This window comes from Podarcis vaucheri (genome assembly GCF_965113315.1).
Source record: "Podarcis vaucheri genome assembly, chromosome: 4".
Taxonomy (NCBI): domain Eukaryota; kingdom Metazoa; phylum Chordata; class Lepidosauria; order Squamata; family Lacertidae; genus Podarcis; species Podarcis vaucheri.
This window is the reverse complement of record NC_138762.1, coordinates 21,122,501-21,137,964: the sequence shown is the minus strand read 5'-3', so window position 1 is coordinate 21,137,964 and position 15,464 is coordinate 21,122,501. Positions and strand designations below refer to the sequence as shown.

At 44.8% G+C, this 15,464-nt stretch overlaps 1 protein-coding gene across 2 annotated transcripts in view; it reads right to left on the bottom strand.

Annotated features, from left to right (window-relative positions):
• ARHGAP42 (Rho GTPase activating protein 42) overlaps positions 1-15,464 on the bottom strand; it is a 164,579-nt gene that overhangs the window by 20,927 nt on the left and 128,188 nt on the right. For both annotated transcript variants that reach the window (XM_082219138.1, XM_082219139.1), the window contains exons 10-14: positions 10,688-10,797; positions 7,968-8,046; positions 5,300-5,339; positions 3,465-3,527; positions 1,414-1,488 (exon numbers count right to left, since the gene is read on the bottom strand). In XM_082219138.1, coding sequence (XP_082075264.1) covers positions 1,414-1,488; positions 3,465-3,527; positions 5,300-5,339; positions 7,968-8,046; positions 10,688-10,797 — 367 coding nt within the window. The remainder of the gene's footprint in view (positions 1-1,413; positions 1,489-3,464; positions 3,528-5,299; positions 5,340-7,967; positions 8,047-10,687; positions 10,798-15,464) is intronic.

The window sequence follows — 15,464 nt, the reverse complement described above, 5'->3', positions numbered from 1 at the left end:
AGCATCTCTGACCCTGCTACGTATCCAGTGAGTGACTTACGCAATCAATGACATATTTGGAACAACATTCAAGCTGGCGGTTAAGCAGCTAGGTTTGTTATCTGTCCTTAGAGTAGCCATGGATGGCAAGGAAGTCTATTATATACCTCAGCCAGTTTGCGTATGCATTCATTCACCTGAGAGAAAAGGGCTTTAAGCCTCTACCGGCTTTCCCTCCTAATGAGCAAATGATGTTTCGACAGGGTCCTTTGCTAATGCTTACTCATTCATCCGGTGCTATACCAGCTGCACTGGCTCCTGGTGGAGTACAGGATCAGGTTTAAGGTGCTGGTTTTAACCTTTAAAGCCCTATGTTTATTGTTGTTAGCTGCTCTGAGCCCGGCTTCGGCTGGGGAGGGTGGGATATAAATAAAATGATTATTATTATTATTAGAGATGCATAAATAGAAGAGCTTTAATGAAACCTCTGCTGTTTATCACACTAGGGCAGAAGGGGGTTAGAGTGCTCTCTATGCCTAAATCTCTACTTGCACTGGAGAAAGTGCAGCGTGTAAAGAAATTAGTTTGCATTAAAACTTTTCTCGTGTAACAAACAAGCAAATAAACACAGAGAAATACAGTGTCTCCACTTTCAATTCATAGTCTTTTCCACATTTTGTTTACATTCGCTATGACGCTGTTGTCATGTGCGTTATGCAGTTGGGAGAAAAGCAAGGGGGTGGGAATATTGATCTTTCGTTCTATTGCATGGTGCTTGGGCAGGATTTTTGTGTCAGAATCATGTGGGTAAGTCCTTTATTTATGGATTTATTTTTGTGAGAGATTGGAGGATCTAAAGTTTGGTTGGTTGTGTTTGGTTGGTTGCAATATGGTTTGCTTGTATGTGTGAGGGTTGGGTTTGGGTTTGAAAAAACTCATCCTAACAACAGAGGGACACAGCAAAGGGGCGGTACCTACAATATTAAAAATACTACTCCAAGATACTACAAATCCCCTCACTGCGATTAAAGACCAATGGGAACATGACATAGGATACGAAATAAATTCTACCATATCTTCAAAAATGTGATCTAAACCTCTGTTGAAATCCATCTCAGCCAGAAGAAAAGAACTCACTCTGAAACTTATTTATATATGGTACCTCACACCATGGAAGCTGGTGTTGATACACCCAGGAACCCCATCTAAAAGCTGGAGAGGCTGCGCCACCTTTCAGACTTTGTTAAATGCAAAACATATGCAGCCACCAAACCCATTTAAAATGAACTATTAACTAGGCTGCTATTTAAAATGAAATGGCTGACATGCTCCCTGTTCCATTTGCTCCTGCTTGTATACCCAATTTTCACACACAGCACTATACACAATAATAGAAGACTTCAAATAAGCAAGATGGCACATAGCCACACTTACAAAATACAGTATTCATCAGCTTCTGAACTTTGGAATTCACGCCACCTATTCGGTACAACCCCAAAATTGTGATACCTTCAAAGGCCAAAATAGAAAATGTAAGTTTTTGCCGTGTTAAGACATTTGCATTTAGGCAGCTAATTTGATTTACTTATAATATCGGCACTGTTCCTCTCTCACTGCAGCAACTTACGGAACCAAATTATTTTTTAAAACCCCCCACAAAGGCAGCAATCTTAATTACCTAGGAGTAATTTCCATTGAACACAGTGGAACTTATTCACAAAATAAACAGGAATAAGATTGCAGCCACACAGATCTGGACCTTGGGAGCAAGTTCTGTTGAACTCAGTTGAATATACTTCCAAGTAAACAGGCACAGAACCAGGTTGTATAAAGCCGTCTTTTCAGACTTGCAAATGAAAGTATTGCGGTTTAAGTCGAAATCCTCATAATTATGTCCACATTTACAATTTCATGGTTTCTGGTGCCGTTGGAAGTCTCAGAATGGTCTGGTTTGTTTTGTGCAAGATCCCTCTCCTGATTAGTTAGATAGTTCACAAACCAGCATTTTCAGTCAAACAACTCCGGATTCCTGCTGTTTCAGTATTGAAGAATCAGCTTTTTAGAAAGGAAAAGGTTTTGGAAATACTGGGAACTGTTAATTGGTCATATGCTATTTTAGCTTTCAGCACTTTAGTTTCGGTTGGACTCAGAAATTAGCCCTACTGAACACTATGACATTTTATTCACCAAGTTAAATTGAGTATGATTAAGCACCTAAAACTGCATTGAAACTGTGGCTTACATTCAGCTGCTTCACAAGTCACATTCAAGCCCAGTTTACTTTAAACCACGGCTTGACATAAACAAGCAATACTATTCCCTGCCAGTTCTTTGCTGTGGCAAGGAGGAAACTACCCGGAGGCTGGCTTTGTGTTGCATGTGAATCAATGTTTGTGGTTTGTTTCCTCAACATTCTCTGATTTGGCTTAGAAGCAAAGGTTTTTCTTGGCTTCCTGATCATAGGGGAAAGCAAATCGCAGAAGCTGGCTCACATGTAATGCGAATGGTTTGTTTTCTTCTTCCCATGGCAAATGGTTAGCATGGGGAGGAGCAAATTGGGAACATCTGAACAGCATGCACCAGTACCATATTTTTCGTTTCATAGGGCGCAACGGAACAAAGGGCGCACCTAGTTTTTAGGCGGGGAAATCAAGAAAAAAAATCTCCCCCCCCCGAGCCCCAAAATGCAACGTACAGGCTAAAGAGGCCATAGCCCCGTGCAGCCTCTCCCTGCCGGAGGGGTTGCGTGCGGCTATGGAACAAGCCAAGGCAGCCATCGGGATCCATCCCGCTGGCTGTTTCAGCTTCCTCTTTAGCCCCACACAACCTCTCCCTGCTGGGAGAGGCTGCGCGGGGCTAAAGAAGCCATAGCCCCGTGCAGCCTCTCCCTGCCGGAAGGGGCTGCACGGGGCTATCCCTGAAGCTAGGAGAGTGAGAGGGGTCGGTGCGCACCGACGCCTCTCGCTGTCCAGGCTTCAGCGAAAGCAACACAAAGCCTTTGGAGCACGGAGGGAGTGCTCCCTCTGTGCTTCGGAGGCTTAGTGTTGCTATCGCTGAAGCCAAGGAGCCTGCATTCGCTCCATAGGACGCACACACATTTCCCCTCAATTTTTGGAGGGGGGAAAATGTGTCCTATAGAGCGAAAAATACGGTACTTGGTTTATTTTTATTAAACCATAGTTTAAAATAAGCTGGGGGCAATTTAGTGAAGAGTGAGTAAGTAGTTCAACAAACAAATAACGTTATTAATGCTGTTGTTTGAAAAAAACGGACTGCCACATGTAACATCATATGGTGGGGTGTATGTGTGTGGTCACGCAGCCTATTGTGCACAGCCTGTTCCATGTTTAAATCAAGCCACACTTTACAAACACATGCAATGGGTGAGATTTGCTGCAGCTCTGTGTCCAACGGTCCTTAAGGCACCAAAAAATTCATTTCTGCTAAGGCAGAACCGGATGCCTTGCACATCACTTGATACATACCTCTCGTCTCTACTGCATGAATGCATTTCCTTACAAAGTTAAAGCCAGCTTCATTGAGGAACGCTGTCAAAATGGGAGGAACAAATTAAGCCAGATTTTCAATAGCTGTCACAGTCCAGCAAGCAAACCAGAAACTCGTGGCTTGTGACTTCATGGCCACGCAAATAAAATACTTACCTCAATATTCAATTGATTCATTCCAGTTATTTATTTTTTGAGGCCTAGCTCTCTTAGAACAGTGTTAGAAGTTACGGGACAGAAATTATTGCAATCTCTGGAACTGACCCTGATGCACATTTTTTCAAAACAACAGTGGTTTGTTATTAGAAACCTCTAATTCTTGCAGCTTTTCTGGCTAGCTGCTGCTCAATATCGGAAGGAAAGGGGAAGGAGAAAGGTGATTTGTTAATAGCCCTCAGCAAGTGTTGAAGAGATGGGGCCAGGCTCATGGTGAGGGGAAGGAGCCCCATCCTGATACCTGGGTGGCTTTTCTAACTTCACTTATTTCAAGAGACCCTATTCACGATCCAAAGGCACACTGAAATCCAAAGGAGTTTAAGGACAGATTTCAAGCACAAAATCAGTAAGACGCAAATGCTTAAATGCGTGTCTGAAATCCCCTGGACTTTGGTGCACATATGTTTCTTAGGATCATGCCCACTGCCTTTACCTTTTAATGCACATCTTCGAAACATTCAATGTGTTAAAAAAAAGCAGTGGCATGAAGAACAAAAAGGGCACAGTGTGATAAAATTATTGTCACCTGGAATCTAAGACAGAGCAGTACTTAGCACCAACAATTCAAGAGGAAGTGTTGGAGGCTGAGAATTACATCATGATGAGCTCCTTGGGAAAGTGGAAATGTCAGGCTAAACTGACATCCTAGGGCATTTGCGGGGCGGAAACAAAACAGGTTATTGCCGACATCTACTAAAAACACTTGAAGGCAGGAAAGGCGCGATTTGTTAGGATCTCTAATTAGTGCAGCCAAAATAAGCTGTTCTTCGAAGCTATTCCTAAAAGTATATCCATGGCTGATTTTGCTAACTGGCTAAATTAAGAAGAACAAAATGTATAAAAGCAATGTTCCTGACAAGATTGCCGTAACTGGTCAGGAGCAAGTAAACTTCTTACAATTTTAACACTCATATATAGTTTTGTAGAGGGAAAAAAGCGTTCCAGGGTCACTTTAGATAGGTAGTGTGATGAATGGGAAGTTCTTATTACTCCCTCTTCCTTGCCAGTGGAGAGGTCTGGGAAGAATGGTCAGTAAATGTCCAGCAGCAGTGACCTGCAAGCAGAGCTTTTGCTGGACGGCTAAGTTATATCGCCCCTAGCGGACGAAGAAGGGAGACAAACTTGGAATCCAGCAGTCACCATGCTACATACCAAAAGCACGCAGCAACATGACTCCCCAACAAATCCTTCTATTTTCACAGGGCAGATTTGCCACCCCTCATCCCCAAACCACTGAAACAAATTGTAGACGAAATAGCGAACAAACCAAGCTTACATATTGCAATAAAATCTGTGGTTTGTATAGGTTATTTTGAGAGAAGCCACAACTTTCAGATAGACACGGCTGTGGTTTATTGAGTTTTGTGATTTAAAACATACTGTATGCGCATAGTGGTAAACTAAGGACTCTTAGATACAGCACAAATACATGGGAGCATCTACTAGCTGTAAGTAATTTGGGTAGGCTTTCTGAAGGCATGGTCATGACAAATGGGAGTGTAATGGTACAGCAGAACAGGGGAAAGTTGTTAAGAAGCAGTATGCAGAAGGACTCGTAGGCATAGTTAACAATCTCATATAATTGAATATTAACTTACTTTCTTCTTTCTTGCTAATAATAGCTGGCAAGGTGTAAATCTAAAAAAAGAAACCAAGGATCACAGTCATATTTACTTGTTTAGTTTCCTAATAGCTCAGGATGGGGAAATTCCATTTTATCCTTACCACAACTCTATGTGGGAGGGGGAGAGCAAGCAAGATGGTTTGCACACCATGATAAACCATAGTTTGCATTTCACCAAGATTGAATTGTGAATGTGTTTCCCTCCCACCATGTGGCAGCCACATGGCTTAGACAAGCCTCAGCAAGATTTGCTGTAGTGTCTGAACACTGGACCACGGCTTGTTTGTTCCGAACAAGTCATGAGCAGCAAGCCAGAAATAAACCCAAGAAAAAAATGGACTTATTCCTTGCTTAACACCACCGGCTGACTTGAAACGAACAACCCACAGTCCATTTTGGGACAAAGCAACAAGCCATGCATCAAAGCGGTTTGCAGGAATGAAACATAAAACCACAGAATAAAAAACCACAAAAAGGTTCAAAACAATTAACCATTGCAGAAGGATGTACTCTGAATTGCCTGCTGAGGCCTGGAAGGAAGCAAAAGTTTTCAACAGGCGTTTAGAAGACACCTGCTGAATCTCCACTGGCAGAGTGCTATTCCAGAGACCAGGCCAACAAACCAAAAGCTTGGTTTCTCATTGTTGTCAAATGAGCCTTGTTAAGTTGTGGGTGAACATATCAGATGACACAGCGATTCTCCAAACAGCTCTTGTTTATTCACAGGTCAGAACAGAACTGAACTGAAGGGTTCAGCCAACCTACTTATATAGAGCTCCAGTACAACGTAACTGTAACAACTTTCTGTAACTATCCAATCACTGAACGTCACTTTCTATCCCTGATTTGCGTATGTGGACCTGAGTAAAAGCTATCTACAGTATCCCCCTGCTGGCCCAGGGTGAGAACTTCAGTACATAACAAGCCTCACCATTTTGGGGAATGACCAAAGACGCTCAGTGATCAAGCTGGGATGTAAGGGTTCAGGTGATCCCTGAGGCAACCTGGACTTCAGTTGTTCAGATGAGGCCCATCTCTCGGTCCAACTACCTCCATGGTGTTAGGGATTGGAAGGGCTGTGAAGGGTGTGTGGCAGAGGCAGGGGGCCAGGGAATTGACCCAGGAGAGGAATCTATGGGGTTTGGCACCACTAGCTAGGCAGTAGCCGAGGGAGAGGAATGGTCAGAGCAGTCTGAGGAAGAGGGAGGTTAGCAGGATGTGTCAGAGGTGGAGGAAGAGACTGTTCAGCCAAGGGATGGGCCAACTGACTCTGCCATCTCCCACCCCACTGTGTCCTAGACCAAGGCGGGGCCTGAAGAGAAAAGAGGAGTGACAGCTTCCACATAAGAGAAGTCTCAGGGTGCAGGCATGCAACCTGTCAGAAGAAGGCAGGTTTGTGTGTGGTCCCATTGTTGCTGCAACTGCTTTGCAGGGCGCAGACCTGGCAAAGTGTGTGTGCATGTGCATCTGGAATACCATGCAAATTGCTTCAAGTGTGAGCTTTCATCAACAAAAAATAACCTATCAGAAATGTGCCTTCGTTGACTGGGGTGCCTGGGACACACAGGGACATCTGGTAATCACTCGAGAAAGGGCCTTCTTGGTGGCTGCTCCCAGACTTTGGAACTCCTTCCCTAGAAAACTAGACTGGCTCCCTCCTTGCTGTCCTTCCTCCTGCTGCTGATGACTTTGGGAACTGAGTGCTTTCATTGAAAGGGCTGGTGCCGTTCTGTTTCTATTGTAATTATTGGTATGGCTCTAACAGATTTTATATATGCATATGGATTTAATTTTATCAAAGTTTAATTGTTTTTTTAATGACCCCCCCCCCTATATTTTTAGCGGTTCTTATTTCTCTCTATAAGCTGTCTTGAGCCTTGTCAGGGAAAAAGGCAGAGTATAAATAAATGTATCAACACTGTCATCATCATTGCTCTCTAAGTGTTGGTGCTGACCTTTAAAGCCCTAAATGACCTTGGCCCAGTATACCTGAAGGAGCATTTCCACCCCTGTCGCTTAGCCCGGACTCTGAGGTCCTCATCTGAGGGTTTTCTGCTGGGTCCCTCGATGCGAAAAGTGAGGTTACAAGGGACCAGGCAGAGGGCCTTCTCAGTAGTAGCACCCTCCCTGTGGAACGCCCTCCCTTCAGATGTCAAGGAAATAAGCAACTATCTGACTTTTAGAAGACATCTGAAGGCAGCCCTGTTTAGGGAAGTTTTTAAGGATTGGTGTTTTATTTTTTTAGATATGCTGTAAGCCACTCAGAGTGGCTGGGGAAACCCAGCCAGATGGGTGAGGTATAAATAAAATAATAATAATAATAATAATAATAATAATAATAATAATAATAATAAGAAGAAGAAGAAGAAGAAGAAGAAGAAGAAGGCTTGGGGAGGGGGCAACTGGCATCTCCACCCACCCAAGGTCTTTATCTACTTCATTTCTTTTTGCTGCAGCCAAAAATTGTGGAGCTTTGGAGGGGGGGAATTGTGTTGTGGGGACAGGATTAGGCCCCCAGGTCACGGGTTTAGCCTCCCCCCACCCCAGTCTTAAAAGAGGCAAAGTAAATTTGCTGTTAATTTTCAGCCTGGATCAAATAAATAAATCAAAAGTAACAAATGATAGAACAAGGATTTCCTTACCGGTTCTTTTCCATCCATTGCTTCCAGCCAGAGCTTCCGGTTGGATTCGGAATAAGCTTGTAGTGTAATGATCCCATGCCTATTTAAAAGACAACAACAAAAGCAAGTGATTCACTTGTTTTCTTTTCTTTTCACAAATTGTGAAGATTGTCTGACGAGGAAAGTACCATGCTGAGTAAAATGAGAAGGAGTAGATGCTAGAGCTGAACTGAGTATTTCCAGTGAACTTCTTATCCACGGAACATGTCTCTTCTCTATACAATATGCTCTCTTTCATTATAAGAGCTTCCCAAGTGGAGCTCCTGAGGGCCAGCAGCTGAGACAACTAAACAAAACCACAGTTATTCAAACGGACTATCAAAAACAACATTAAAAGTTTCTGATGTGGACCTTTGGTCACATTCTGCCTTGTCAAGGAGGCCTTCTCAAGGAGCCCGAATTAAAGCAACAACAACAAAAGACTCTAGGGTCACACAGATTCAAGGAACGAGGGGCAGGGAGGGTAAGAAACCTATTTATTTCAAAACTTCTCTCTTCAAAACAGGGGAAACGTTTAAAAGCAGCCGTGAAGGATTTGCCCATCTGCAATGTTGGTAAACTGCCATCGCCTGGCAAGATTTTGTTACTGAGTGGCTTGCAGATGCTGCAGATGACATAGAAACACAGTGCTTTTTTCCACAAGAGGAAGGAGGAGGAGAATGAATGCCTCCACCGCAGCCACCCCAGACTCCCTTCTCCTGCCACCGGTGGGGAGAATGACGGAGCTCCAGTCTGCGCTGCTACTGTGGAGACAGCTGGCATGTCGGTCTGTCAGGGCAACACAAAATATTTCCCCAATAAACACCCCTCAGAAAAAAGCACTGTAGAAACACATTAACACACATGTCTACTACACCTTCCCAAAGATTTCACTGTGTTTAAAACAAAAATCTCGTATTACTTGAGGTACAACCGTACCACATTACTATAATTCCATAGGGCGCCCCGTGGAACACCCTCCCACCAGATGTGAAAGAGAAAAACAACTACCAGACTTTTAGAAGACATCTGAAGGCAGCCCTGTTTAGGGAAGCTTTTAATGTTTGACAGACTATTGTATTTTAATATTTTGTTGGAAGCCGCCCAGAGTGGCTGGGGAAACCTAGCCAGATGGGCGGGGTATAAATAATAAATCATCATCGTAAACATGGGGTCTCCTAGAGTGTATCATTCTACCAGCAATGCACCCTCTAGCCTTTTTGGGGAGGGTTCAGTGGGATGAACAGGAGTGACTGTGTACAAGGGGGCGTTCTGGTACCTTTCCAGAGACCTCCATGTAGAAGGTAGGTAGCACATTGTAGGTAACACAGTGGATCATAGGTAGGCTGCTGTAGACCAAGACAGACCATAGGTCCATCAAGCTCTGTACTGTCTGCAGCAGAGTAGGGCGCCCCCTAGTTGTGGGGAGGAACAAGGGAGAGGGCTGCGATGCATCTGGGTGAGCCGCTTTAGAAAGCAGGATGCTGGCCTTGGTGGATCTGGCCCGGTAGGGCTCTTATGTTTGAATAAAATCAGGTAGGTTTTAGGTTTTATCTATATCCATCTATAGTGACACGGGTGGCACTGTGGATTAAACCACAGAGCCTAGGACTTGCTGATCAGAAGGTTGGCGGTTCGAATCCCCACAACGGGGTGAGTTTCCGTTGTTCGGTCCCTGCTCCTGCCAACCTAGCAGTTCGAAAGCACCTCAAAGTGCAAGTAGATAAATAGATACCGCTCCGGTGGGAAGGTAAAGGCGTTTCCGTGCGCTGCTCTGGTTTGCCAGAAGCGGCTTAGTCATGTTAACCACATGACCCGGAAGCTGTACCCTGGCTCCCTCGGCCAATAAAGCAAGATGAGCGCCGCAAACCCAGAGTTGGCCACGACTGGACTTAATGGTCAGTCTATAGAGCCAGTGTGGTGTAGTTGCTTAGAGTGCTGGCTGGGGGCCTGGGAGACCAGGGTTCAAACCCTCACCTGGCCAGTGCCCTTGGGCTAGTTGCTGCCTATCAGCCTAACCTACCTCGCAGGGTTCTTGTGGGGATTAAATGAGGAGGAGGAGAACCATGTATGCCATTTCTGAGCCCCTTGGAGAAAAATATGGGGTATAAATGCAATAAATCAATTGTAATAAAAATATGGGGTAGGGAGGGAGAATATTTCATGATCTTAGGCTTGGAGGGGGCGCGGAAGGAAAGAGCAGACCGACTAAAGGATGTACAAGAGAAGTGTTATCCACATCTTATAAACATAACACTTACAAAAGATCTGAGAGCCCATTTGAGTTAAGCTCTCTCTTTAAGGTGTAGGCTGGGTGACTGGAGAATTTTAAAGGCCTCTGGAACTTTCTGACTGGGTTGCCCTGGGCAAGATAAATAAACTAACAAATAATAATAATAATGTAGGTTTTTTATTTTAATTCAACATAGAATCGTAGAGGTGGGAGGAACCCAAGGGTCATCTAATCCAACCCCCTTGCATTGCAGGAATCTCAGCTAAAGCATCCACTGCTTAAAACATGATCTTTATGAGTGTTCCCAGTTAAGAGGGTTACTCTATCAAAGCCTATTCTGGATGAAAAAGTAAAACACTCGATATAATTTTTCAGATGCAAATCTATGTTTTTGTCTGCTCTTAACGGTATGGCACAATGCTGCATAAATGCTTTCGTTTTCTTAAAAGGCATCTATAAAAATGCAAACCTTTCAAAGACTTCAATATCGAAGCAGAAGCGCTTGTCAATTGAATCCGTCTTTCTCCGGATGCAGGATTTCAACTTGAACACTTCCGGTGTACTCGGGACAAGACCATTCTGCAAAACATCAGAAATGGGGAAATTGGAATGCTGAACCGCCAAATTATTTGTTATAGATTTGTGGAGTGGAGTCCCTATGGTGGTTGTACACCTCCTTCCGGCAACTCCTGCAGCCCAGCTGGTGCCAAACACATTGCTCTGCTTTCCTTTGGACCACATCAGTGAGGCCAAGAGGGTATTTTTGTCATCTGAGCAGCCCAGGACCTCCATACACACTGCCTATGCTTGTGTCCCAGTGAGGTCACTTTGGTGCTCCTAACACAGCTGTTTGACTTCACATCCGGAAGCACACTCCCTTTTTCTCTCGAGATAGACCAATGCCAACAACAAAGTAAGGCAGTAGATGTGCTGAATCAGTGCTTGGAAGGGACTGGACAAGGGCCTATCCAGATAAGACTGAGCAGAGACATCACCTTGCCAACAAAGGTCCGTATAGTTCAAGCTATGGTTTTCCCAGTAGTGATGTATGGAAGTGAGAGCTGGACCATAAAGAAGGCTGATCGCCGAAGAATTGATGCTTTTGAATTATGGTGCTGGAGGAGACTCTTGAGAGTCCCATGGACTGCAAGAAGATCAAACCTATCCATTCTGAAGGAAATCAGCCCTGAGTGCTCACTGGAAGGACAGATCCTGAACCTGAGACTCCAATACTTTGGCCACCTCATGAGAAGGGAAGACTCCCTGGAAAAGAACCTGATGTTGGGAAAGATGGAGGGCACAAGGAGAAGGGGACGACAGAGGACGAGATGGTTGGACAGTGTTCTCGAAGCTACCAGCATGAGTCTGACCAAACTGCGGGAGTGGTTGGGGAAGCCCAGCCAGATGGGCGGGGTATACATAATATATTATTATTATTATGGCCAAGAAGTTTGCGCTGCCCCGTCTCACTCTCGGTGGCTGGATTTTTAAGCAAAGGTTGGAGTTTCGCCTGGTGTGCTCTGATCCATGGGGTCACAAAGAGTCGGACATGACTAAACGACTAAACAACAACAACCGTTGGTGGGTGGTTCCTCTGACCAGCTGGGTGATGTGGGTGGCCTACTCTAGATTTGGTCCCTCTGAAGGAGGAAGTTTGGGGGTTCTGCTGTTGTCACTTGAGGCACAGGTGGCCTTAGTGGCACAGAATGTCACCAATCTTCCAGATGTTGTGTTCCAACTCCCATCAGCCACAGGCAATGAGACCAATAGTCAGGAAAGATGGGAGCTGGAGCTCGATAACTGCTATAGCGTCACAGCTTCCTCATCAGAGCTATAGATTTTCTTTGGTCACTCATGAGCCAGCCAAAGTTGCCCCATGCTTCTCCCCAGTGAAAAATGGCCTTCCCTTCAGCTCTTCCGCTAACCCAAACAGCTGCAAAGGCACAAGCTGCCCTTACAAAACATTTTAAAGCTGTGCAAAAACAGCTTTTTGTTGTTGTTGTTGTTGTTGTTGTTGTGACATTTCTGTTTAGTTTTTCCAGATTTTCCCTTCCCCGAACTCATCTTCCGGTAACTGCAAGGCTCATCCCTCACCCACAAAAAGAGGGCTATAATATTCAACTAATGAAAAGCATTTTATCTGGGGGAAAATTGTGATTCACACTAAATTCAGAAGCACTTAATGAATTTGTGGGGAGCAGATGTGCCCTCAGAAGGAGGCGTCTCACACAGAGGGAAAGGCTCTTCTGACATGCTGTCTGCTGTGAGGGATGTGGGAACTGCCCCAAACCAAGATTTCCTTCAGTGGTGTTACTTCATGACAGATGCCACCCTAAGGCTGAGGAGTTGTGGAGGCAGGGAAGCAATTTCGCCCTCTCACCCTGCAAAGACCTTGAGCTCATTTCGGATATTCTTCCCTTTCCTTAACTTACACTTATTTCCTTCCGAATGGGAACAACAACAGGGGAACAAACCTGAATAAGCTACATCAACTCCAGGGCTGGTGTAGTTTGATTTGTGGTTTGGGAGCATGTTGTCGTATTGGAGGGGGGCAGCTTTGGTTTCAAGCCCCCCCCCCCCCGTTCTCCCTTGACATACTTCCAAACCTTGTGCCCTGGCATGCCTCCATTTCAGCCCAACCAACGTCAGTGTCGACAGGGCAAAGGTTGCTAAAGTTTCCACAGTGGCAGCGAGGGAGAAAACTGGCATTGTACCCTCTTCTCCCAGGTCAGAGGTCTCTCTTCACCCACAGAGAGAGGGAGATCTCATGTTTCCTATGGCCTGCTCTCCCTGGGGCCACTCCCTGGGGCTGCTTGATTAATTAGCAGGTTCGTTAAAAGCTCAGCTTGGTTAACTGACCAAACTGAAACTCATTTGGTCACGATTTCTTTAACTAAGTGACGCCCCTGCCCTAAAGTAATTGTGAATTTATGCAGCTCCTCTCATTCACTAATATTCCTCCCAGTCAGGAGTGCCAACTTGGCACCATCGCAGTCCTCGGCCGAGAGCCCTGATCAAAATTGGCAGAGTAAGATCAGATATGATCAGATCAGCTCGGGCTGAGGAGGGAAGATGGCGACGGTAGGAGCTCTGACGCAGAAAGGGATATGATCAGAAAAAAAATCTTTAATGGGGGGAGAGTGGAGATATTTATTTTTTTTTTTGAATTACAAAAGGGGTGTACTTTACAGAGGTTGCATTTGCTTGCATGGAATATTATCACATACAGTTTGAAAAGAGGGTGACTGTAAACGCTGGATGCCTGCCAGCTGTCCGAGGGCCCTGGAGAGCTGGCGTGGCTTTTTATGGAGAAACCGAAACAATCTTTGTGTAACTTACTGATTTCCAAGTACACCCCTACAGTACATTTGAAACATCGGCTGCTTTGGAAAGATCAAAGGCAGTGCAACGTCGCTAATTAACTTCAACCTTGGATGGAAGCCCAGAGAGTAGTAGAGCAACAATCAGCAGAAAAGGAGGGGTCATCGAAGGAGGACTGTGCTTTAAAATATGAAGACTGAGAACAATGTGGAAAAAGCCACCTGCGTGATTACAGAAATAAGGAATTGTTACGTAAAACAAGATAGCGAGTTATACCAGCGACTGATTGATCGAGAGAGGAGATTGTCAGTATCAGGATTGGAAAATTGTGAAGTAACAAAGAAGATAGCAGAAAGATAAAGGATGGACATTTAGCTCTTGCAATCCAGAACATGGGTCTCATTGAAATTAATTACCGTATTTTTTGCTCTATAAGACTCACTTTTTCCTTCCCAAAAAGTAAGGGGAAATGTGTGTGCGTCTTATGGAGCGAATGCAGGCTGCGCAGCTATCCCAGAAGCCAGAACAGCAAGAGGGATTGCTGCTTTCACTGCGCAGCGATCCCTCTTGGTGTTCTGGCTTCTGAGATTCAGAATATTTTTCCCTTGTTTTTCTCCTCCCAAAACTAGGTGCGTCTTGTGGTCTGGTGTGTCTTATAGAGCGAAAAATACGGTAATTCAGACTCTAATTCAGACTCTATAATTGGCTGTATTGATTTTTGTTTTTGAATGTGGTAAGATTGGGCTTGATTTGTTATTAATAGGAATGTTTCCCCCCTCTTTACTGGAAAACAAATAAAAATTATTTACAAAAAAAGAGGAGTGCCAACTTGGCCCTGCAACCATGGGTACCTGGGGGCCGTGGGCACCGAAAATTGTGGGTGCCCGGCTCCTTCGTGGGGAATTTTGTGGGTGCTCGGGCACCCAGGGAGCTGGCACCTATGTTCCAAATAACTTCCCAGGAACAGTGAGACACAATGTGGTGAAGTAAAAGAGCTAAAAGAGCCCTCTTTAAGTGAGGAGTGATATTAGGCATGCTTCCAACTTTCGCAAGCAGGGCGCCTTTTCAGACAAACTAGGTCTGAAAAGAGACTCTTTACAGGCAAAGATTGAGGAGGGAGGGTATAGAGATTTTAAGGGCAAAGCGACAAGAATCCTTCCTGCTTGTCTATTGCCCAAGTGGAGAATGACTGAAGATTAGGCAAAAGGAGCTATGCAAAGAATTAATAATAATATTAATAATTTTTATTTATACCCCGCCCTCCCCGGCCAGAGCTGGGCTCAGAGCGGCTAACACAAGTAAAATTACAATAAAAACATAATGGGGGGGAAACCAATTTAAAATACAGGTTAAAATGCAATTTAAAATGCAGCCTCATTTTAAAAGTAGTCCATGGATCAAAACCGTAAGGGGAGGGAAAACATAAGGGTCAGACTCAGTCCAAACCAAAGGCCAGGCGGAACAGCTCTGTCTTGCAGGCCCTGCGGAAACATGTCAAGTCCCAAAGAGCCCTAGTCTCTTGTGACAGACCGTTCCACCAAGTCGGGGCCAGTACTGAAAAGGCCCTGGCCCTAGTTGAGACCAATCTAACCACCTTGTGACTTGGGACCTCCAAAGTGATGTCATTTGTGGACTTTAAAATCCTCCGCGGGGCATACCAGGAGAGGCGGTCCCGTAGGTACGAGGGTCCTAGGTCGTATAGGGCTTTAAAGGACAAAACCAGCACCTTAAATCTGACCCCGTACTCCACCGGGAGCCAGTGTTAAAACACTGGAAGGATGTGATCCCACAGCAAGGACCCTGTAAGGAGCCTCGCCGTGGCATTCAGCACCCACTGGAGCTTCTGAGTCAGCTTGAAAGGTAGCCCCGTGTAGAGCAAGTTACAATAATCAAGTCTGGAGGTGACCATTAAGAAAAGTTGCATA